This window comes from Parasteatoda tepidariorum, chromosome 8 (genome assembly GCF_982258835.1).
Source record: "Parasteatoda tepidariorum strain Cologne lab strain chromosome 8, Ptep-v5.0, whole genome shotgun sequence".
Classification (NCBI taxonomy): domain Eukaryota; kingdom Metazoa; phylum Arthropoda; class Arachnida; order Araneae; family Theridiidae; genus Parasteatoda; species Parasteatoda tepidariorum.
In genome coordinates this window covers 11,330,367-11,356,736 of record NC_141762.1, presented here as the reverse complement: position 1 = coordinate 11,356,736, position 26,370 = coordinate 11,330,367, and the positions used below count along the sequence as shown (strand labels likewise).

General features: G+C 30.6%; 2 protein-coding genes across 3 annotated transcripts in view; one reads left to right on the top strand and one right to left on the bottom strand.

The window, feature by feature from the left end:
* Positions 1–7,461, top strand: part of LOC107437837 (uncharacterized) — a 93,194-nt gene extending 85,733 nt beyond the window's left edge. For both annotated transcript variants that reach the window (XM_087149829.1, XM_087149830.1), the window contains exons 37-40: positions 2,377–2,453; positions 4,393–4,495; positions 5,832–5,906; positions 7,211–7,461. In XM_087149829.1, the coding sequence (XP_087005955.1) occupies positions 2,377–2,453; positions 4,393–4,495; positions 5,832–5,906; positions 7,211–7,275 (320 nt within the window). In that variant the 3' untranslated portion in view covers positions 7,276–7,461. The remainder of the gene's footprint in view (positions 1–2,376; positions 2,454–4,392; positions 4,496–5,831; positions 5,907–7,210) is intronic.
* A 374-nt stretch (positions 7,462–7,835) lies between these two features.
* On the bottom strand, positions 7,836–15,207 carry LOC107457050 (uncharacterized). Its single transcript, XM_087149831.1, has 4 exons — positions 15,107–15,207; positions 12,848–12,925; positions 11,457–11,484; positions 7,836–10,013 (listed from the first exon to the last, which is right to left on the bottom strand). The coding sequence occupies exons 1-4, from the start codon at positions 15,113–15,115 to the stop codon at positions 8,164–8,166; spliced, it is 1,965 nt and encodes a 654-aa protein (XP_087005957.1). The 5' UTR covers positions 15,116–15,207; the 3' UTR covers positions 7,836–8,163.
* Positions 15,208–26,370: the final 11,163 nt, after the last annotated feature.

Sequence of the window (26,370 nt, the reverse complement as noted above, 5' to 3'; positions counted from 1 at the left end):
TTTTCAGCTGCTCAGAATAAACTGCAACATGACACATGAGAGTTTTATACCAACTAGTCCTAGTGTTCTGATTTTATTGGGCACCTGGGCCGCGAAGCGGCCCCTATCCCATTCATCTGGAATTTTATAACAGTTTTGGTTGAGCAATGAGGTGAGCAGGCAATGGAGTTGCTTTTATGAATGTTTCAAGCTCTTTGCTTGAATAACTAAAAAAGAATCAAAAATAAATTGAGCAGCTTGCTCTAAACTGTGTTTGTTTGATTTTGGAGTTGTTCAGAATTGTATCAGCATGAGTAAACGTTATTTTCAGAAAAGTTGATGAAATTATTTGTTTTGATAGTTATGATATGAGGCGTCGGAGGTGAAATGTGCAGCTATTGGTCTGTAGTTTTTATCTTTGATATAATTTTCAAATTTAAAGATTTCATTAAAATTTGCTGTTTTACATTCTATGGCTTTATCGAAAAAATCTGCATTTAGCTTGTATATATGCTGTGATAGAGTTGGTATTTTGAGATCTGCATGTATATTGGTATTCCGGATGAACCATCTTGCACAGGTTATTTTTCTAAGGATCTTGTTTTGGCATTGGTTTAATTTCTTCAGTAGATGTTGAGGTATCGTTGTCCAGGCAGGTGAGGCATAGGTAAGTATTGGGCGGATCATTGCTGTACATAGTAGCTTCTTTAGTTTAAGTGACATATTCTGATTATATATTAATGGTTGTATGGCTATTATTGCTGCATTTGCTTTATCTATTGTGCTTTTGATATGATCATTCCAGGTGAGTTTGCTATTGATTATAAGGCCAAGATAATTTGCTTTTTTAACTATCGGTATTGGTATATTGAACATTTTTGGTTGAAGTTGTGGAAGTATTTTAATTCTTCTTTTTTGTATAATTAATATTTGTGATTTTCCAGCATTTACTGCAGTTTTCCATTTTAAGCACCAGTCTTCTATTTCGTCTATATGGTCTTGTAGTTTTTGAAGAGCATGATTTGGGTTTCTGGATTTAATAATAATACCGGTATCGTCTGCGTAATAGGCTGTTATGCTGTTATAATCGGCTTTGTTTATAGGAAAATCATAAGTGTATAATATGTATAATATCGGTCCCAGAATGCTGCCCTGTGGTACTCCGGCTGTGATGTTTCTCTTTGTGGATTTTTTGTTTTTGATGGTGATTTGAAATGTTCTATTAGAAAGATAGCAGGATAAGAGTTTGATTATGCCGGGTGGAAAATTCAGCTGTATGAGTTTATATATTGTACCAGTGTGCCATACTTTATCAAATGCTTTGGATATGTCAATCATCAGGAAGGCTATTGTTTCTTTATTTATGATTGCTCTGCCAGTATAGTCTATTATTCGGAGTAACTGTTTGGTGGTATCTAGTTTTTGTCGGAATCCATACTGTTCGTCGGGGAGGGCTGTAAGAAGTGGTTTTATTCTATTGTAGATGATTTTTTCGAATATTTTTCCAAGTATGTTAAGTAGACTGATTGGGCGATAACTCTCAGGGCAGCTTGGGTTCCTTTTATACCAACAGTAAAGTTGTATTTTATTTGATACTTCGAATTTTTAATACGTAGTGGTGAGAAAATTACTTAAACTGAAAAATGAACTAAAAAGTAATTTAAATTTCGTTGCAACAAGAAAGTAATTTTTTTTGAAGTGGAGCAAGTTGGATTCTCTTCTTTCGATAATCTATAATAATTGGAGGGTGTGAATGAATTGTTTAATTATGAAAATTTGCGCTATTTGTTTGAATACTACTGCCCCCGTCCCAAAGTAATAGACATATTTCAAGTACGTGAAGTCATCACGATTTATTTTGCAAGAAGTTAGTTTTATGCGATTGCTGTTGAAAAAGTCTTTGCAAAATGGGGAGTGGTTTAAGAGCGTGCGAATCCTGAATTCCAGATATACTTATTTAATAAAATACTGATTTAAGTAGATTTTGACTAGATACTGATTAAAGAAAGAGGAGAAAAAGCTTTGTGGGTAAATGCTTTTTGATTCATAGCATAACACTTTGAATTCTTTCAAAAATATTCAAGCAAAAGTAGAAATTCCTCCGTATCAATAATCAGTACGAAAATCTGCAAATATAGCAACTAATTTGAGACAAGGGAGTATATTTCGTATGTTTGTTAACTATGTTGGATAAAAATCTTTCTTTAAGTTTCAGTTCGTTAAGAAATATAATTAGCACAAAAAAATGTTTTGAGAACAGATTTCTGAAGCTTCCATGTAATAAAAACCTAATTTCCTCAAACGTATTTTCTTATCTATTATATTTGTGTCTCAAAAAAACCCAACAATAATTGATGTTGTAAAACATTTATTAATTAATGTTACTTTATTTTTCAGGCATTCCGGTGAGCCAGGGTGTTGTTAAAGGATATGCTAGAGTTGCTGTATCACTAGATGAGGCTGCTCATGTGAAGGTTAGAATCTTAGATACTTTTATTACAATAAAATTTAGACAAATACTCGAGAACTTTTTTACTCATTTCATCCTTGTAAATTAGAGGAAGTTGTAAAATTCTATTACCTGGCTATTTTTACCAGAATTTAAAAAATATCTAAGTGAAACAAATTTTAACATTTTAGCTTGTTGCACTTTAAGTCAGAAAAAAGGGTTAAGGATAGCAAAAACGTGTAATGTCGGTATATATATATATATATATATATATATATATATATATATATATATATATATATATATATATATATATATATATATATATATATATATATATATATATATATATATATATATATATATATATATATATATATATATATATATGTGTATATATGTATATATATATATATATATGTATATATATATATATATGTATATATATATATATATGTATATATATATATATATATATATATATATATATATATATATATATATATATATATATATATATATATATATATATATATATATATATATATATATATATATATATATATGTATATATATATACTATCGACATGGAAATTCCTTCACCGATTTTGCACGGGTAGTGCACCCCATATTTCGGCGATCCTATTCGTCCCAGAGGTTCTTCGATAGGGTTCAGGTCACGGTTCAGGCCTGGACTCTGAGCAGGCCAGTCCATTCGATTAACTCCATTGGCACCATACCAAGCCTTGGAGACCCTCGCAACATGACAGCTGGCTCTGTCATCCTGGAAGTAACAGGGGTCCAACCCGTAAAACTGCCGCAACGTAGGAAGCACATTGTCATCCAAAATAGTTCAGTAGGCATCTTGCATGGTACTAATGCCGATGATGTTCCCAGCACGATATATACCGGAGGAGGGCATGACGTATCTTAGGACTGCAGATATAGTCATTTGCATAGGTGCCCAAATACTAATTGGTAGATAGTGTATATATATATTTTAGTTTTTAGTTATTTTTTTACTTATTATTTCCCCCCTTTTTTCATATGTCTATAATTTTTCTTTGTTTTATCTTCATTTTGAACTTATCTAATGAGTTCTGTTTACTTGCAGCTTAAGCGCAATAAATGAAACTTATTGTTTTTCTTAACTTTTTTCGTGTTTTCTTGTATTTATATCTTGTATTTATATATATATATATATATATATATATATATATATATATATATATATATATATATATATATATATATATATATATATATATATATATATATATATATATATATATATATATATATATATATATATATATAGTTTAATTGACAAAAGATTTATTCCAGTATGTTAACTGATATATGCATAATATGTGTTTCTGACATAAAACTTTAAATTTGTTTAAGTAATCTATCTTTTTAAAGGTTTTTTTTTGCTTAAAATTTATATTTTTCATATAAATGCATAATTTTAGTTGGAAAAAAGAAACATTTTTTAAATTTTTTTCTTAAATCTGCAATCTGCGTTTTTTGTGCTTTGATATTTGAAAATATACATTTCTTACCTTTATAAAAGTGAATTTGAAATATTACAACTATTCCAAGAAAAAAATTCCATTAATAAATGATTTAAAAAAAATTTTATTCTTTGAAAAATGTTTTTAGTTTTAGGTTTTTCAGATATAATAGTTCTTAAGACAAATGCTTTTAAGACTTTAAAATAGCAATACTTCATTCATTTAAATTACTAATTCAATATATTTAAAATATGAAGAATTTCAAAAATAACTATTCCTTAGCATATGCTTTATATTCCTCACTAAAAGTTACAAAATTCTCTCTGAATCTGCTTCGGAATAATCTGTTTAAATCTTAAATTATATTTTCTTTACAAATACAATTTGTGTATATAAAACATCGTTTAGGCATCGTTTTATCTTCATTAATTATGTTAATCATATTTTTAGCCGGGTGAAATCTTAATAGCCTACAGTACAGATATTGGATGGAGTCCGTATTTTCCAATTATATCTGGTGTTGTCACAGAACTTGGAGGACTCATCTCACATGGTAAAATAGTTAATCAAATATTCATAATTAACTTAATGTTTTGATTGAGTATAATTTTCGAACTATTTTCGATATAATTTCGAATGTGAGTTTAACACTTTCCGGAACAGCGAATTTCGACAGGAAATGTTTGTCAAGTAATTCAGATACTAATTAGATTCTGCGACCTTATACCAGTCTAAATGAAGTGACATACTTTAGCTCTTTGTTGCTTAACCTCTTCGAGACCAGCGAGTCATATATGCATTCTCAGATTGTCGATAATCAGGGTAAAAAAAGATAAAACTGGTAGTGAAACTATTTTTGTGGGAGTTTTTTTTTTTATGGGATTGGAAATAATAGTTTGATTTATTTAATTCTCCACAACTTAGTTCTAATTAAAAATTTTATAGTTACGCTTTTAACACCCAAGGATTGGATGTGTTAGATTTAAAGTGAAAGCAAAAATAAATCTGTGAAATTATCTATGCCCAAACTTAAGCTACAGCTTTTTATTTTTTACTATCCTGATTCTGAATCCGTGCGAATACATTTATGACTCGCTGAGCGTATAAAGGCAATATAAATTTTTACATTTTTAGTGATTTGTAATGTTTGTTGAATTAGTGTTGCCAGGCAAGCTACACTGCATTGGTAAGTATGCATTAAAAAACAAAAAACATTTCATACAAATACTAAATTTTACAAGAATCGATTATTTCTACTTTTATGAGACTCAGATAATACTAATAACTGTAAGAAAATACAGTAATAACAGTATGGAAATACAGTTTGTTAATTATTAATTTTGTAGGAATCGAGTCTTCCTAATTTTATAAGACACTGACCTATTTCGATTTTTATAAGATTCTAGAATTCTTTTATTTTTTACATAACATTTGATTATTACTATTTTTATTGTTATTATTATTATTATAAGATTCAAGTTATATATTTTTTCAAGTCATAATTGGCACATTCAAGTCTCTTTAAAATAAAATTCGATTATTATTATTTTTATAAGATTCGTGTTTTTCTACTTTTATAAAATTCACTTGTTTAGATTTTCATAAAATTCGAATAATATTACTTTTAAAAAATTTAAATCATACATTCAAGTCATGTAGTCTTAATATTTTTATAAAACTCAAACCACACTTTTTCTTTATAAAATTAGATAATTACTAGTTTTATAAGAATAGGGAATTTTTTATGGATACTAAGATATTTATATTTTTATAAAATAAAATTCAAGTACTTCGATTTTCATAAAACTCGGATAGTATTACTTTTATAAGAGAGCCAAGGCATATAGTCTATATACAAATTTTATTTTATTTTCGATATTCGATTGCAGGCGCTGTTGTGAGTAGAGAATATGGCCTTCCTTGCGTGGTTGGACTTCGAGGAGCCACAAAGCAATTTAAAACAGGTAAATACATAAATTGAAATTAGATAAATGCTGCTCTAAGAATTAATTCATATTGCTTTTGCCATCATAACGCAATGTAACATATATTTTATGTTTTAACATCTACAATTCAGACATTGATATTTAAACTAAATTTTATTTGTTGTTTTGATACTTTTTAGAATAATGGATTTGCAAATGGCTATGTGATAAATTTATCCGTCTAAATGACCGAATTGAGAAACGACAAACTTAATAACTTGAATTTTGATAAATTCACTACTAAATATATCTAAGGACAATGAAATAAAATAAGAGTGAAAACTTAATTGTGTTTTAAAAGATGATCCATTTTAGAAACATTAGCATTTGACGGACACTTTTTATAGACAGTGGCCGAACTAGCTGTACCACTATTCGAGTACATATATTCATGTTCATATCTATCCTGTACGTATATTCTGTACATTTATTTAGATGTCCACAGAAATGTAAAATATCATTTTGGGGAAAATATTTATAGTTTAAATTTCATGAAGTATAAATTGATTATATGTTGACGAAATAATCTACAAATTTTGCAGGAATAGTTTTTAAAATGCATCCTGCATTCATGATAATTTTGCAAAATTGTTCAACATCGATTTGGCATAAAAAAAAATTTAAAAAAATACATAGAAAATAATACAATAATGGTTTAGATAGCAATGTTTGAATTTCTTTTTCTGAATAAATTCAAGATGGCGGATTAAGTTCTCCTTGGAAAACTGGATAGTAATGTTTAAATTTCTCCTTCTGAATAAATTCAGAATTTTGGAATATGTTCATCTCAGAGAATCGGATAGTAATGTTAAATTTCTTTATCTGAATGAACTCAAGATGTCAAATTAAGCTCACCTCGAAGACTGGATAGTAATTTTAAAATGTATTTTTCTGAATGAATTCAAGATAGTGGATTAAAATAATTTTTTAAAACTGGATCGTAATGTTTAACTTCCTTTTTTTAATGAATTCAAAATGTTGGATTAAATTCTACACGGAGAAGAGGACTAACTTTATGGCATGCTCACATTCGAACTCTCTAAACTAAAACTTTTAAAAGCAATTTCCACTTTTCCTGTAATTATTTTCGTATTGTGCTAGGAATTGGTTCGTTATGTTATTGGTATTTGCTCACATCATAGTAGATGTCATGAATTTATTCGAATAAATTCAATTGAAAAGGTGATTTAGTGCAATTAATTGCGATAATTAAATACCTGGTGAATTGAGTAAAAAAACACGTTTGAATTACATTAAAATATAATGTATGTTTTAATTTTCAGGTGACTATGTTTTACTCGATGGAAAAAAAGGTGTGCTTCAAAGACTGCCAAAACCACAGGAATAAAATCAAAAAATTTGTCACACGATTCGGAAAAATAGATGTAGCTGTATATTTCTATCTGCGAAGTATTCATTCTAAGCAATGAACTTGAACATTAAGAAAAATTGTCCTCATTTCGATAAAACGTCGGTTGTATTGCAAAATGTCATTAACTTCAAAGAAAAATATATTTTTTTTGGTTGCATTCAATTTAGTTATAACCATAATTTTGCTTATTTTATTTTATTTATGCATACACTAAAAAATCAAATAGACTAAAAGCTAATAAAACCTAATTTTAAGGCTGTGATTGGTGAAACAGTAAAAAAATTTCATTCTTCACATAAAATAGAAAAAAGCAATTTGAAGCATTGATTATGAAGAATAAAATTTTTTTATTTCAATATTTTTGAATAAATACTAGCAAGTGAAAATAAACACCAGCACGGAAACATCTTTATAATTTTGCCCAAATGCTCATGTATAAATTTCAAAAAGATATTGTATTACGATAGAATTGTGAAAAGATCAAAGTTTTCATTACTAAACCTCATTCTTGTTTAAAAAAAATCATCTTCATCCACTTTTTCGTTGTTTAGTTTATTTCTGATTTTTCAGGGTGGTAATATAAAGTTTTGAATTAATAAAAAGCAGGAAGGAGTATTTGAAGTTTAAACTTTAAAATTCTACAAATCTTACAACGTATGCTTCTTTTTTCAAAAAAGGTATTTTTAGTGTGAAATATACATATTATTAAGTAGATAAATATTTATTGCTATGCGTGACTTGTACAAAGTATAATAAATACAACACAAAAAAATATATAATAACGTAGATCACATAATATTGACTGCCCGATTATTCTAAAATGAAGTATATAGCACCAAAAATGATTTCATAGTTCGTTACTTTTTATTTCACTAAAATTTGTTCCACTTCTTGTTGTTGCTGAATAAGAGGCCTGGAAACAATTGATCTCAAAGCTCCAGCATCGGAAAAATCGTAAGGGTATTGGGATAAAAATGACAATCGTGGCAAATATGCTCCAAGATTTGCCCTTCCAAGACCGGAAGCAATATTTTCCTGAACGATGGCATCAGCTATGTTTTGTTGAGCGAGACCTCCTCCACTCTTGGTCACTTCGGTTACTTTATTTAATTCTCCAGTAAGAGGATCTGAAACAATTGTTTCTTTAACTTGAGTGACACCACCGAAGTCATCGACAGATACTTGAGTTTGACCACTTCCAAGAGGATCTACCAAACTTTGCACGCTTTGGCTGAGGGCAGCATCTGCAAGAGTTTCTTGGATTGCAGTTTCGATTGGGTCTTGGGCGACTTGGGATATTTGGCTTGTTGTGACAGCTCCTGTAAATGGGTCTTCTTCTTGCACGATGGTGGTTTGCGTGGCACCAATCCCAGCCAATCCGCCAGTGGCAAGACCTCCAATTTTGCCCCCATAACCAACTGGTCTAAGTCCGGACAAATTATCAGACAAAATTGTTTTGGAAAGTCCTCTTCGGCCAGTGAGAAAGGAAGTAGGATAAGATCCGTAATCCATACCTAAAAGTCCAAAAGGAACTTGAGATTGACCAACTCGGTAGAGTCCTCTGTTTCCAAAAAGACCATCCCCAACTGAAAGTTGAATAGAACCAGCTCCTAGTCCACCACCTTTAACTCCTCCAATTGGAGACACCTTTGAAACGACGACGGGAGCACCTGAAAGAGGGTCTTGTACTACAGCGGTATGGTGTACAGCTCCCCCACCACCGAGTTTACCTCCAAAACCAACTGGTCTAAGACCAGACAAATTATCAGACAAAATTGTTTTGCCAAGTCCTCTTCGGCCAGTGAGAAGGGAAGTAGGATAAGATCCATAATCCATACCTAAAAGTCCATAAGGAATTTGAGATTGCCCAACTCGGTAGAGTCCTCTGTTTCCAAAAAGACCATCTCCAACTGAAAGTTGAACAGAGCCAGCTCCTAGTCCACCACCTTTAACTCCTCCAATTGGAGACACTTTTGAAACTACGACGGGAGCACCTGAAAGAGGGTCTTGTACTACAGCGGTATGATGTACAGCTCCCCCACCACCGAGTTTTCCTCCAAAACCAACTGGTCTAAGACCAGACAAATTATCAGACAAAATTGTTTTGCCTAGTCCTCTTCGGCCTGTGAGAAGGGAAGTAGGATAGGATCCATAATCCATACCTAAAAGTCCATAAGGAATTTGAGATTGACCAACTCGGTAGAGTCCTCTATTTCCAAAAAGGCCATCTCCAACGGAAAGTTGAACAGAGCCAGCTCCTAGTCCACCACCTTTAACTCCTCCGATTGGAGACACCTTAGATACGACAACTGGAGCACCTGAAAGTGGGTCTTGAACTACAGCAGTGTGGTGTAGTGCTCCACCACCACCAATTTTAGAGGGACCTGCAAGTCGACGTCCAAATCCAACTGGTCTGAGTCCAGACAAGTTATCAGACACAATTGTTTTCCTTCTAAGTGACCTTGGCGCAGTGAGTAAAGAAGCGGGATATGATCCGTAGTCCATGCCTAAGAGTCCATAAGGTATTTGAGATTGACCAACACGGTACAGTCCTCTGTTTCCAAAAAGGCCATCTCCAACTGAAAGTTGAACTGAACCAGCTCCTAGTCCACCACCTTTAACTCCTCCAATAGGAGACACCTTAGATACGACAACTGGAGCACCTGAAAGAGGATCTTGCACGACAGCTGTATGATGTACACCACCTCCTCCACCTAAAATTAAAATCCGAATTGTTAAAACGAAAAAGCCAGAAAAAATATCATATACTATACTATAAAAAATATCTACTATAATGAAAATGAATATGGTTAAATATCCACCATAATAAAACAAAAACTTGAACTAATTAATAAAAAAAGGTTTTCGTCACAAAACATTATAATTACATAGTTTATACGCCTAAAATAAAATTAAAAGGGCAGCAACTGTAAAATTCATAAAAAAATAAACTTTAAGACCATAATTTTATTTCTTTATTTGTTTATTTTGTATTGTTCAAAAATCAAGAATAACCGTCATTTTATTATTTTAAGTTCATATTCTTCATGGCCATTTTTTTCTCTAATAATTATGAAACTATTAATTAAAATTGATTAAAGCAATTTAAAACTTTACATTCTAACAGAAGGACTTTTTAAATCTTGTATACATATTTTTAAAGATGAAAATTTAAAATGAATTTACTTTAAATATTGTTATGAAGCATAAATAATAATTACCCAAATTCATAATCAATTTAAAGAATAAACTTCAAAATTAATTGTTAAAATATAAATAAATCACTTAAGTACTTTAAACTGAAGGAAATGCTATGATTTAAAATTTTCAAGTGATTAGTAGATTATTATAAACTAAGTATGTCATATATTTAGAACTAAACACTGAATCTGAAGTATCTACGTTACTGTGAATGACCTAAATTGGTTGTTGATGACTTCCACCGGTGAATGCTGATAATCACATAGTCTCTTTGGTAAATGTCCAAAATATATACTAGGTCTAGTTAAGTGTCGTTGCCCGGTATACCCTACACTGAGAAATTTTCTGGCTTAGTGCTACTTCCCGGTATACATTTCTCCTATTCTCTGAGCACTGATGTTTCTCCTAATCTATCCTCAGCAGATATTAAAATATTGAATCAATGTTATAATATCAACGAATAATTTAATATCAAATCGGATATAACATTTATTTCGGACATTCACCAAAGCGATTATGTGATTGTTGACATTCACTGGTGAAAGTCGACATTCTCTTGATTTCGGTCTATCACGATAATATATCTAACGCTTAGCAATAAAACAAGGTAACATTTATTTCAATATTTTATTAGAATTAACTACAAAAAGCGCTCATATAAACTCGCACGGGGCTGGATGAACCTATATTAATTAAACGTCAAATACAAATTAATTTACACCATAAATTATTTCTGTTAATAACTTTGACAAAATGCGAATAATGTGTTTTTTTTAAGACCGTTGTTTTTCAGTCACTGATTAATTTATTAAAATAATCTCAAACTTAAAGGAAGAAATAAATAATTAACATTTGAGGTTGTGATTTGCCAGTCTTTTTTTGATATTAACATTTTAAATTATAGTTGAGCTTTATATTAAAAGGAAATAAATTAATAAATGAAAAGTTGTACTCACCAACTTTACCTCCAAAAACACGAGGACTCTGAAAAAATAAAATATTACAAGATTCTTAGGATGAAAATGCAAATTTAGTTATAAATATAATCCCCTAATTAATTAATTGATAATTGATACTTAAATGCTTTAAGCGTTCTTTTGCTACATTGGAATAATAAATATTTATTTATCACCTACAATTTAGTTTCAATATTTATTAAATAAAATTTGAGACGAACACAAGTTCCAGTCAATGTAAGATATATCATATTTTATAAATAACAAAGACTTATTAAGAATGAATAAAAGAGCGATGTCCTTTTTTACAATAATAACTGCTCATGGTTTGTTTTAACAAGGTATAAACAGAAGTTCCAATTTTGCCAAATAGATGGCACTAAGTACTCTCAGTTTGAAGAAATTTACATTTTTTGGTATTAATTATTATTTTATATTTTATTCCAATATCATAGTTTTTATGAATCTTATTTAAATAAATAAGAACCTTATTCTTATTTATTTAAAATTAGAAATAAATTCAAAAACACGAAATCTTGATACATTTAAGGTTAGAATTAGGCAATAATTTCTTTATATTTTTAATTTTTTTTTAATATATTTAAACCTACTTTACATTTATAGTTGATAGAGGCTGCAATAAAAGGCTGCAATTCAATTTTCGTCCATAAATTTATTATATTTTCCTTTTGTTTCTTTTTTTGTATTCCGATAATTCGTAACGTTTTGTATTTAATTAAACGAAATTTTTTCTGCAAATGTTAAGAATTAATTTTTGTTCAAAAAATGCCAAATCTGTTTTCGCATTATTCAAAATTTTAATAATAATAATTAATGGAATGAAGTGTTTAAATATAGCTAAGAATCAAGAGATATAGTCATGTTATTTTAATTTATTTTAAACGATTAATAAATATTGATTACAAGTTAATGTTTTATATTAGCTTTTCGTTTATGTAAAATTTTATTTATTTCATTTCCTTTGTTTGTTTTCTGATAAAGAATTCAGAAACTTTGAAATTCTGCAATAATTTTAACACTAATCAATAAACTTTTTTTTACCATAATACGACATATTTAACTTTTTTATCGGTATCAGTGTAAATGGTAAGATTGTCTATTAATTAATCATTTACAGCAATTGGTATAATATAATAATACGCTTCTCTTTTTAAAAAAGCAATTTTTTGCATTAAACTAATCCATTGTATTGTTTCCAGATAGGTACTATACGTGTTTTTCAGAATTTACATGAGATAACAGTGAAATACCAGATACAATTTATGCTGTTTTACAAAACGCGTATTAACCGCGCTGTTTCAACAGAAATGCTTTCTTAAAACATTTAGTGGTTTATGAAAAATATGTGATCAGCAAATAATCGTTCTCACCGTTAACAATCCTCCTCCACCTTTGATCCGTTGAGCTCCAATATTGGAGACGACCAACAACGTTAGAAGACTAACGACCTAAAAACAATGATTTGATACATTAGTTAAAAGTGTTTATTTCAATATAAAATGACACAAAATATATATAAATTTAATATGCTATATGGAGATAGGAAAATAGCAACAAGTTTGCCATATATTGCTTGGGAAATGACAATTCTATGTAACACTTAAAATCCAAAAATATGAAAACTGGTTCAACAAACTATTTTTTTTATTACTCTTTAAAATACATAACGGCACTTTTGTCTGCTATAAATTGGTATCTCTTTTTTAGGTTTAAAAATATTTATATAATAAATTAAAAAACACAGACTACACCTGCGCAAGTGACGTGGAAATGCTATTTCAATTGAGATTATAAGTGGGTGTTTCATTGGAATTTAGTCAATACTTAAACACATTTTCAGAGAACTAACAGACCCCACTATATATATATTTTAAATATTTAAATATAATGTAGGTCAAACTAATTTAACGCATTGCAAGAGGGTCACATAACAATTAGTTTATTTTAAAAAATTCTGCAATCCATACAAAAGTTTAAAAAGTTGTAGCAAAACTACCTCATTTCCGCTGATCCATTCATGATTACAACAAACATAAATGATCAGTACTTTAATTCTCTCGTCGTAATTTTTTTAAATTGAAATTGTAGCCGTAGTTACAACTTTTATAAAAATCTTGCCTACCACTTTTTTTAAAAATTTGAATCAATAACAGCTATGAATTATATTTTGGAATACTTGCTACGTGTAATATGTTAATCCGGGGACGAAAGCCCATTTAAAGTAATTTTATTAAAAATGCGCAGCTGCCAACTCTTCCTGTTTTCCTGGAAGATTCTATTCCCATATTTAAAAGTGGTAGCAAAACTCATGTTATTCCTTTAATTTTTTGAATTACAATAAAAATTATAAATGAGTTTGATCACCACTACATCTAAATAATTATAACAAATATATAAAGGCATAATACAACTAACGTTAGCAAAATTCAACTTTGTCCACATTTAAATATAGTTTTGAATAATATTACCGATCGGCAATTGTTTCTCTACCACTTGTGAAATCCATTATTGGAAAGAGAGAAACTTGGCAGGTGTGGTACACACATATAGTGGTAATGAGAAAAGTTACTTCCCAAAAAAACCGGCATCACATTTGTGATTTTACCAGATTATTAAGAAGATTATTAATTGGGAGTTTAATGGTACAGAATCCAAAGGAGAATATAAATCACCTAACACCGTTCTCTGTAGAAGAAACCCTCTGAATTAGAAGAAATTAATCTGACGTAGGATGGCAGTAATTTAAATGATTAATGTCTAAAAAAGAGGTGTACTCTTTGAAGCAGAATTTTTAATTAAACATACTTTTCATACTTTTTTTTTATTATTTTCTATTAGTTTAGGTTACAGTAAGTGAAAAATAATATATTCAGCATTTCAATTATTTATTTATTACATATTATAATAAGCATTTACTTATTTGTTTATTACATTTATATTATTATTAGTATTATATTACTCTGGAAACACTGGTGTCTTTTTATGCGTTAACGATAAAATCTTCCAAACACGGCTCCCTTCCAAATAACATTTTTTTCCAAATTTGAGCTTATTTAGATCTAAGAGAAACAGCTAAAAATCATGGAAATTTCATTAATTTACACAATTCATTATTGATTAATTTTTGAACAAGAATATAAAAGATACTTTTTATGGATTTTATATTTTAGCACAAATACAATTCCGATAATGTAACAAATTTTTTTTAGTAACTATTTGACTGCTTTTTTTATTATTAAAAAAATGCTAAATTGTATTTTTCCATGTAATCAGAGAGTTAGAAAAAGTAAATAAAATTGAAACCAGTATATGAGTTAAAGGATTAATAAAAAAAAATGCAAATGGTAAAAAGGGAATTGGATGTTTGCTTTTACAAATGGCTTTTCATTTCTGCTTTCATTTTAGAAGCAAATGGGAACTTCAAAATAACTGCAGATCCCACATGGAATTATTTAAATTATTAATATGACTATTATAGAAAAAATTATCCTTTTACTGCGAAGAGACTGTAGTACTTGGGAAAATCTTGTGCTAATTTTCTCTATTTTTGAAGAAAAAAGCAAAGAAAAGGCGGAAAATTGCTTTAATAAAAGAACAAGAAATGATACCAGAGAAAGAAGTATACTTACTAGTTTCATTTTAGGAGAGTGTTAATTGAGGGCTGACGATTGCTGAGAGAGCAAAAGGAAGCCAGTGACGACTGTCGATCATTCCTGAGCTTATATACTCAATTCGAAAAAGATATTCACTGCCCTGGGGTTGATTTATGCTCGTCTCCGAGATGACAGTCAAGGGTCGCACGTCGAGAGTGACAATATGTGTGAGAGGAGATCACAATCGAAAGTATTTGAGATGATCTTGACTTACTTGTTACATCAAGACACGTTCTACGGTGGCAAAGAATGGAACAGTTTTTAGCCGTTACGTAAAGCTATTCTTCGCTATTTGAAGAATTTCATAGGCAATAATAAATATTCTTTCGTCAATATTTCCTAAAATATACGTAAGCAATCTTACTGAAGGTTAGTTGCTAAAATCCATTCCGTTAATATTACGTAAATATACCAAAGCTCTTTTACCAAATATTTCAATGGTAATATTGTCCGTCAATATTACGTAAAATTTACGTATTAAGCGTATTGACTTTACCAATTTCCCATAAGTTTGCATTTAATTTGCGTATTATATGCTACATGGTTTATATGTTGATGTAGATCATATTTCCCAGAATTATTTTCCTCGATGACCGGAGAAGTAAATAGCAATGTAACTGCAATGGTTATAATTTATTAAATATTTTGACGGATTAATTTAATTATATCCCGAAATAAAAATTTTCGTTCAATTTTTGAATGATCTGACTTGAATGATCTTTTGAATGACCTTTTGAATCATTTGACTGATAATTGAACAAAGGGTTCGGGACAAAAAAACTTTCAAATTTTGTAATTCTTCAATTATATACAACATGATATATTACATAAAATGCGGAAAAATTATTAATACGAATAATTTTGATTTGATGACATTTATCTATTTTTCGTATTTAATTTGCTCCGGAAATTAAAAAAAGTAAATAAGGTAGTATTTATTAAAAGAAATACGATTTTAATTTCAGCACTTATATTAGGGGGCCCGGAAAGTAGTATCGTTTCGGTGTATTTGATATTTGTTATCAAGATTTTATTTTAAATCAGTAGTGTATTCACTATTCATCCTCGTAAGCAACAGCCTTTCAATATCGGATCGAAAATGAGTCGAAATGGCTCGAAAAAAATGAATTAGTTTTTAAAACCATCGAATATTTAATGCTCCGAAACGACATTACTTTCCAGACTCCTTAATATTAAAAAAAATAATTCCTAAATGCAAAATATGAAATAAACTTAAATATTGAATCTTTATTTATTTATTTTAATGAAAATTGCAATTGTGTTAAATAAAGTGCGTATTTTATTTCTCCAGAAAGTAGCTAATCAAATCGTAAAGGATTTGGGTGCTGAAAAATTCAAAGCTATGACCGTAGAAGTAAGTATTTCCATAATATATTAAAATAAAATAAATGCATGTGCAAGAACAGTACAAAATTACAGAAAGCTTAGAAAATTGTCCGCCCTGCCTGAGTGGCTGTAATTAACAATATATTTAAAGATTTACACATTATTTTATTTTATAACTGTCGTTGAACAGATGACCCAATTTTAAGTTTACGACTACCAATGTTCAACTCCGTAGCCTTGTGATTTTGAACCCAATCCGGAAAACAAAGGAACTTCTGGATCAAATAATGGGAGACATTTACCTTCGTTGAGGATAGATAGAACTAACACATATTTTGTATTACATGGAGAGGAAATCCACGAAAACCTTGTATGTTTAGCCCGATGGCAAGGAGACTCTCACCCAGGGATGGGCAAACTTTTTTGGTCGAGGGCCAAAAATCAAGAAAAAAAATGTTTGGTGGGCCAAGTAAGATTTTCAAAATTTAAGAAAGAAAAAAAGCGATATACAAGTTTTAATTTAAATATTTAGTGGGATGAAGGAAATTGCGATTTCATTTCTTAAAGTTCCTTATATTAAGGTTCGAAGGGAGATGTGTGCTTATTTTAAGGAACAAGGCTAAATCCTTTTCTGTTAGTCTACTTCTGAAATAATTTTTTCTAAGGTTCATAATTGAAAACTCTTGTTCACGTATATTAGATTAAGCTAACATAGCACTGATTTTCTGGGCGTGAAATTTTAAATTTTGGAAACTAGCTTTTGGTAATGATTTGTCAAACTTAGGCATATTTAGAAACAACTGCTTCAGATGATTGTTAGATTGTCCGCTCTTTGGAGCGTAAAATGCGCAGTCTGCCAAATGTGAAGTACAATTTGCCTATATTAGATTCCATAAGTCAGCTCCTCGAGAAAGACAAACGCTAGTTGGAGCCAATCTACGGCTATTCTATAAAGAACTTCTGCTTTCAACATTTTACCAATAGAAGCTGTCTGTGCTAACTATTTCCATCAATTTATGTTTTGTAGAACAAAAATAGAGAAAGTAAAAATGTCATCAGTACTTTGTTAAGAAAGGAAAAACAGAAATAAATTTAAGCATAGTCGACAATAAAATGGATGTATATTGTTTATATTTGCCGCTGATCGGCAAATAAAAATTCTATCCGCGGGCCGGATAAAATCCTCCGGCGGGCCACAGTTGGCCCGCGGGCCGTAGTTTCCCCATCCCTGCTCTAACCCATGATCCGTGTACCACTAAGGATATTTTATGTCAGCTCTGTGATCGGTGCAAGCCGGATGCGGAATTCGTATCTACCAGCCACCGTTTTCTTTCGACCAACGTTTGCCTTAACTTTGCATAGGGTTTGTCTTAACGCCTTCTACCCCTTAGGGACACGGTAACCAATTTTCGCGCATGTACTGTGAAGTTCAAATAGCGTTTAGATTAAAATTAGGAAGAGCCATGATCTATCTAATGTTCATTATTCTTATATTCCAAAATAATTTCTCAGTAATTCAAAAGACATCTATAGGAAGCAGAAAAATGGTTGAATACATCAAATACAACTTCCAGCAAGCTGTACAAGGAAATCCTTCAAAGGCATGGTCATCGATGCATAAAAAAAGTAAAATCTTATTTTATGAATACATTTTGATTGATAAATAATTTATTTTATACACACTCGACTGAAAATCGACGGAATTAAATAACTAATACCAGCGACTTTAAATCTGATCATTTTATATAATAGTGATCTTAGAATATTCGTTTTATTTAGTCTATCTATGTTGTTTTGTTTTTTTTTCAATTTGACATTAATTCCACACGCCTCGGGGACAGGACCAAAGAATTTTTATAAAACTCTTACAGGTAAGTTAACTTTATTTGAGTTGTGATTTTCACTCACAGAGGTGATAAAAACTTAGAAATATTAATATTTTACAAAAGGTTCATATTTTATCCGATGTAAATACCTAGATGTAAAATTTTCTGTACCCTGGGAAATTATTATTCTTTTGAAATAAAATGTTTCAATGTGCCTAATAATTTATGATCATAGTTTAAAATGTTTATATATTTAAGTGTACATTCATTTATAGATCTTGTCTTCTTGTGCAAAAGAAGAGACTAAAAATTCTGAAGAAAACTTTTCGAAAATATTTTCTGAATTACGAGTTCCTTTAAATGTCTTAAATAGGTAATGTATCATCCTGATTTATAAGACTTTCCTGTCTTTGAACTTTTCTATATCAGTTACACGGCAGGTCTTAGACGGAGTTTTCTTTTTCAGCTAGTGAGCAATTAAATTAGTTAGTTTAGTTAATTTATGGTTTATTATTTTTGGGTACTCATAGCGCCATTTTCTATTTTTATTTTAAAAAGAACGCCAACGTTACCCACATTAAAAATTTAAGAAGAAAAGGAAAGAATATCCATGACTCTAACCTGATCAGGATCGTTCTGACATTAGATCCACTCCCTGACCACCATTCACACCAGTTGGTTGACATTAAACTGTAGAATGATACAATGAAAGTAAAATAATTATTTTTGCTTTCTGTTCAGCATAACTGATCCTGATTAGTTTTGAGTATGCTTTCATGATTTTTATTTCCAATTCGGCAGAATAAGGGTAATAATTATTATCTCTGCATTCTAATAAATCAATAATAAAACAGTTCGGATGCCCTTTTTCTTACTGGATTATAGCCTCTCTGAAAATGTCACTTACCTGTTTTTCCCTATAAGGTCCTCAAATGTGATAAATGACCTAGTTTCATTTTTTACTGTTTGCACTTTTCAAAGTTTTCTTAATCTCCCTGATGTCTTATAACCTGTTTTAGGGAAAATTATTTCTGTAAAACTCTTTTTTAATAAACTATTATATGAATGTGGAAAACTTTCAGGTTTCTCTTAAGACTTGCTATACCGAAATGTCGCAAAGGAGTGCGCTCAAGAGAAACAAGCAAGGCATGTTTTACTCTTATTCTATGATTTTTCTCTTTTAAGCGCTTCCTATCATATATTTCAATATCTTTGTGTGTTACAGTCAATGTTGATCAAAAGTATGGATAATTGGAGGAAAGGATATCGACGTTTAGCTAAGTTAATGGTGTCGGAAGGCCGAATTCCAAATGAAGATCTTCTCTTTTTTATGACAATGGATAAAATCAGAGACTTGTTGGAAACGAGATTATAGCTAGGTAACACTACTGTGAAGAAGTAAAAATTTTTGGCTTTATTAACACGTTGAATGCCACGCTAATTTTACATGGCTTGCTCGTCTTGCCACACCGGTTAATAACTACTAACTAAATTTGCAAATATTAGACCAATTTTGCTAGTTTTTAGAAGGTTTAGCATATCACATATGAAAAAAGTGGTGAATGATATAAGCCTATGAATTGTTTAGAAATCGTGGTGGATAAAAATCTACTCAATTGAATTTATTAAACCAAGAATCACAATTAATAAACTACAACTTCAAAATATTTATTCGCAGTCCGGAGAATGTTGGCATCTCTGTGCATATAAATAGAACTATTTTTATGTTTTCTATATTTGTATTAATTTCTTCAAACCATTTTAGCAGACCTGCAACTTTTAATTCCGTCCATTATCATTTTTCCCAGTGGTATTAAAATGGAATTAAAACTTCAATTTTAAGCAAACAAATACGTCGTATTTGAAAAAAATTAAGTTGACCACCTTGATAGTACCGCATATTAATATATAAGCTTAATTTTTGTAAGAATAGTGGTGATCAAAATCATTTAAAAATTAAATTTATGAAAGAAAAAATAGTATATATTTACTACCACTTTAAATATGAAAATAAAATCTCCCGCAAAATCCGGGAGAGTTGGCAGGTATGCAATTTAGTAACGATAATAATATCAAAAAAATGAAAAATTACTCGAATCATGTGTCTCTAATAATCTTTTCTTCGTCGGTCACCGGTGACCCCATGGCCCTACGAACAAACTCATTGCCGGACACCGGTGACCCCCATGGCATTCAATGTGTTAAATTTCTATGCAAGATATTCTTCAACCTTAATCTAAATATTTTTAGAGTTTGTTACTGTTTACTACCGCTCTTTTTTAAATATTTTGTCGATTCCGGAGTGGTTTACATCGCTGCTATTTATTAAATATGTCCCCACAAGGTATCTGCTTGCTTTTACGTTTTATTTAACAAAAAACTGGGTGCCTGGGCCGCGTATCGGCCCCTAACCCATACATCATGAAATAATTTACAGGTTGAATTACAAACATTTTGATTTATGCAGCATTAAAGTGGGTATCTGCTTGACAGCTGCATTTCATGTAGTATTACATTGAATTTTTAATAAGTAGTGGTAGAAAAATTGCTTAAAATAAAAGAAATCGCAAACTAAAAATAGCACAAATTTCATCATCACCAGAAAATATATTTTTACAAAGCGAGGCATGTTGACATCTTTGGTACTTTCGCAGACGAAGCTTTCTAGTAGATCTAATGTATGCTTAAATAATTTCAGAGTATTGGTAGTCAAAACCATTTTAAATCACGTTTATTCTTTCATAAATTTTGAATGTATAAATTTTCCCACTACATTTATTTTAAAAACAAAATCTTCCGGAAATCCGGTTGAGTTAGTTAACATGAAACACTATCCGGTCATAAGTATCTGAGTACCCGGCGGTACGAACTTGTAATGTTCTGGGACGTATATTAACCCTTTCGCGCCGACTGTCACAAATACGTGACAGCAAAAAACCGTATCAATCAGGGTAAGAAGATAAAACTGGTAATCAAAGTATTTCTTTAGCAGTTTATTTGTGGGCGGAGTTATAATTTTTTGATTTATTTAATTCACCATTACTTTGTTCAAAATAAAACTATTTAGTTATACTTTGAATTAACATTGATTATATATATGATTAAACTAACAATAATTAAAATAAAAGCAAAGTAAGTCTGTCAAATTAGTAATGACTACATTTAAGTTACCGTTTTTTATTTAATTGCAACTTGATTCTGATTTTGTACGAATGCTTTTCTGAATCACCGTCCCGAAGGGGTTTTAATATATGTTTCTCCCCTTATTTATCAATTGGGAAGATTTAACAGGATACCATATTGATATTGGTAGTCACAAATGTACATTGCGGAAAGTAAAAATTGGACCACCCTTATTTACTAGGACGTAATCTTAATGGTTCGAGGGGATGACTTTAAATATGCTAATTAATATGTGCAGACGATATTTTAAGTTACGAATGTACTTTCCCTGAATAAACATACCTTTTTTTCGACGAAATCAGATTTCTGACCCCCCCCCCTCTATATATAGGCTGTGGTCGCAATTTAGGAAAAATGGTTCAAATAGTTTGGTCATTAAAGCGGTCTAAGGTTTTGACCCCTTAATGTTAATTTTATTTTTTACATATTACGCCATATCTCGAAAAAATTTGAAGCAAATTAAAAAGGTTTGTAAACAATAATAACATTTATTCATCCAGAGATAATTCTATACGTAATATAACTTTTAGTATATATTTATAATTTTTTTATTCTGTTTCATAATAGTCAAAAGTGCGCAACTTTTCAGATCAATTTAAAAGATGTAATTTTAAATGGAAATATACAAAATATGAGTTAAAATTGGTCGAATAATTTATGAGAAATTGAATTTTGAAAAAGTCGTATTGTTAAAGATCAATTTATCAGGAACTATTCGACCTATTTTACTCAAACTTTGAATCCATACAAAATTACATTGCTTAAAGTGATGTAAAATTTTTATACTTTACAATTAAAAATTTTTTCGTCTAATATTAAATAAACTAATGAAACATAATAAAAAATAATGAATATTTACTGAAAGTTTTATTTTGCATGGAATTATCTTTTGATAAACGAACATCATAACTGTGTTTGAAAATTTCTTAACTCGCTTAAAAATGTTTTGACATTTGGCGAAATACGCGAAAAGTAAAATCAACATGAAGAGTCCTAAATTGAACCAATCTCCTGACTAAACTTTAGAGACTCTATTTATTAGGGAATGTTTTAACAAACATTTTTTATAACTATCATTGCGAAATGCTTTACTATATTCTTGGAGGATTTTTCCAGGGCAAATCGACGTAAGAAACCTTTCCCAGTTTTGGATCAATACAAGTTTCCAGAAATAATTCGTGGTTTCCCAAAAAGGTGTAATTATATTTTTTTGCGGATGCTAATTGTCCGTATTACTCCTCTATCTGGGATGCCACTGGTGATTAAAAATGCAGAAAGTGGTGGTCTCAATTCATTTTTGTTTACTCCTTATCGCTTTAATTATTCTATAGTAACTACCACCAAAACTTATACTTCAAAATCTTCATGTCTAAAGCAACAACATTCCATGCTCTAACTTACAATAGTAAATTGAAAAACAACAATCCTAATTTTAATCTACTGTATGTCACCACGTTTTGCATTCTTAATATCCTGGGGTAACCCTGCACAACGGATTGCTGAAATAACAACTCAAGGTTGCAGTAAACGTTTATTTATAGTTTACACAAAAATCGTTTCTGCTGACTATTAAAAACTTTTGCTGCGGACCCTACGCCAGGATGCGAGGAAACTCCTTGCTACAGATTATGTCAACAAAACAGTTGCAAGCAAGTTACGGAGTTAAGAATAGACCATTGCTATATAGAATTTAAGTAATCATCTGCGACTCCACACAGTTCCGTTTTATTTAGTTGGCAAATTATACAAATATACTTTCAAAAACAATATAAAAGCTTTTAAAAGTTAAACACGTCTGTCAGAAATTTATTTCGTGCTATCTTTTCATAGAATTGTTTTTAACACGTTCAAGCCGGGGTGATCCACCGATGGGTCACGCTAGATTGTCTCATCTTGGCAGTGCATCGGAGTAAAAACTGGTAACGATAAATTTCATTTCTTAGTTTTTTTTTCCGGGAATAATAAAAATCCATAACTACCAATTGTTTTTAACGGATGCAATTTTTATATTGAATTGCTTCTTCGCCGTGATAAATTTCCTTACAGTGAATTGTTATTGTTGAGAATAGATTTATTCCTCCCGAATATTATCTAATATTGAAATAGTTCTTTTTCCAGTAATTTCTCTTTTCCCGAACCAGTATTTTCACTTTTCCCGGCGTGAACGTGTTAAAAAAAGAAGATTGCAGTTTCGTAGCCTTCCTGTAATCCTAGACTTGCGGGCATATTTAGATAAATAAGGCGAACATTCGCTCTTGGAAAAGAAACAGTTATATGACGTAGCAAGAGCATTGAATTCGATGAAACAGCTAAAAATGGAGCGTCTTATGTCGACATGCTCTTAACAAATCAAGTGCGAGATCTAGAATTTTTACTTCTGTTTCGTTGTAGAAGAAAATCGTCAACAAGAAACAATATTTATATTTCTTTCATCAGTTTCTCGAAACAGAAAGACGTATATTTGTTGCGATTTGTAGATATCATTATTATTAATTCTTATTACCTGTTAATTGATTATTATTGCTAATAACTGTTATAATTATTTATAAGAAAGCAAGCAAAAAGAAGACTGTGCAACGTCGTTACAAGAGTTGGCGATTGATATACCTCTCGCTGGGAGCTTGGCATCCATTTGGCACGCACTTAGATACAAATAGGCACTCACCATAGGGACTATAGTTTTTTTTTTAACTTGCAACAGATTATAGTTCTTATTACTTCTTAATTGATTATCGTGAGCCTCGATGGCTCAGGGGACAGAGAGGTAGCCCTCCAATGAGGTGAACCGGGTTCGAATCCCTGTGATCAATATCAATCAGCACCCGGCTTGCACAACCACAGTGATGACGTGAAATATCCTCAGTGGTAAACGGGTCATGTGTTAGAGTCTCTTTGCGGTCCGGCAAACCGTGGGAGTTTCTCGTGGCCTCTCCATGTACCGCCAATGCGGGTAAGTGCCATCAAAAAGTCCTCCACGATGGCTAATGTCTCCCAATACTTGATCCAGGAGTTCCCTTGTCTTCTAGACCGAGTTCAAAATTACAAGGCTACGTAGGTGAACATAAGTAGTCGTAAACTCAAAAAATTGGGTCGGCTGTTCAATGAGGGCAATGAAATAAAAAATATAAAATAATTGAATATTGCTGTTAATAAGAAAGAAAGCAAAAAGAAAGCTGTACAATGTCGTTTCAAGAGTTGGCGATGTTAATATACTTTCGCGTTGAAGCTTTGCGTGCTCTTTTATGCAAACAAGCTCTTTCCATAATGATAATGATTTTTTTCTAAACTTGCAACTGAGTATAGTCTGCCTATGGTTCGGAAAATCTCCATGATGAGTAAACGAAATTGAAGATTGGCAAGTTATTGGAAGTTCAAATTCATTTAAACTAAATTTCTGATTAGTTTTGGAGCAATTAAATACAAAGTCATATTTTATTGTTGTTTTTTTTAAAATAATATTTCAGTCGACTTTAATACTTTGATTTTTTGTGGTTTTTCTTATATGATTATTTTGATTTTACGTACCAATTCATTTCTGATCAATTTACGATCTGAAACGGATTACTCTGGCATTTCCAAAGGTGGATGAGACATAGCAAACATCTAGCATATCTTCTAATATCAATGTAAAAGATAAAATATACTACCCTTTAAAATACTTCTTAATCAAAGTATTTAAGTTTTTTGCATCTTAATGTTTTGTAACCATTTTATTTGATGAAAGCTAAACTAAATTAAACTATAATCAATGTCCATGGAGGACCAAGGCCTACTATGCCCATCCCAGCTTTTTGGTACTCATCTTATCAACCCGCTGAAGGGATAAAAGGTTTAGTCAGCCTTGTCCGGTCCGAGAATTTAACCATGTAAATTTTCAGACACAGAGTTTTAGCTTGAAAAGTTTTAGACACAGTATTTAACCTTTTAAATTTTTAGACTTAGAGTTTTATTTTGTAAATATATAGGGGTTGTGTCCATTTTTTAAGTGTTGAAGGATACTTGAGAGCAAAAAGTTAAAGTATAAAATCTGGGATAGTAAACGAGAATAAGGCAAAAAGTGTGATCGATGCAATCTGAAAAGAAACATCGAAGCAGTTAGAGAGTTGGCTGCCGGCTAGTAGTGTTACAAAAGCTCACTAGCGTGGAAAGGAACCCGTTAGTGTTACAAAAATATTCTACAGTACAAAAAAGTATATTTTCTTTAGAGGAAATTTCAATTAGATGTTTCTGTTTATAATTCTAACATAAAAGAGAGAATCTGGCAAAAATAATGCCATTTCTTATAACAACACCTATGCTTAATGCAATGTAATGGTATTAACAATTTTCAAGCGAAATATTAGGTCATCCAAAAAGTTCAAACCGATTGATAGGTGGAGCTCCTAAACATCCGCTAAAATTATTCAAGTGGTAGCAAAATTTACAATATAAAATACATTTCTTATTTTTAAAAATGGATCATTTAGTTTTCCTGATCTCTTCAAAAATTTAATAACTTGATGCATATATTGAAGTTCGTCTTGCTAGATGAATATTATAATGGTAGCTAGAGTGAACTGCTTCAAATTGCTGTGATGAGCTACCAGTTGGATATTTTTGGATGATCTTTGGGAACTCCATCCATCGAAATCCTGCGCGAATTTTCTGGACCACTCGATAAAACTTTTGGAATAAATTTCCATTAATTCCATTAAACTCCTTAATTAATAAATTTATTACCTATCTTATACGATTATGATTGTTTAGGTAGATGCAGTTGAATAATCTACTGATTTAGCTGAATATGTGGCTGATTTAACCCTTTGCATGGGGACGGGTGATTCAGAAATGCATTCGTACAAAATCAGAATCAAGTTGTAATTAAATAAAAAACGGTAACTTAAA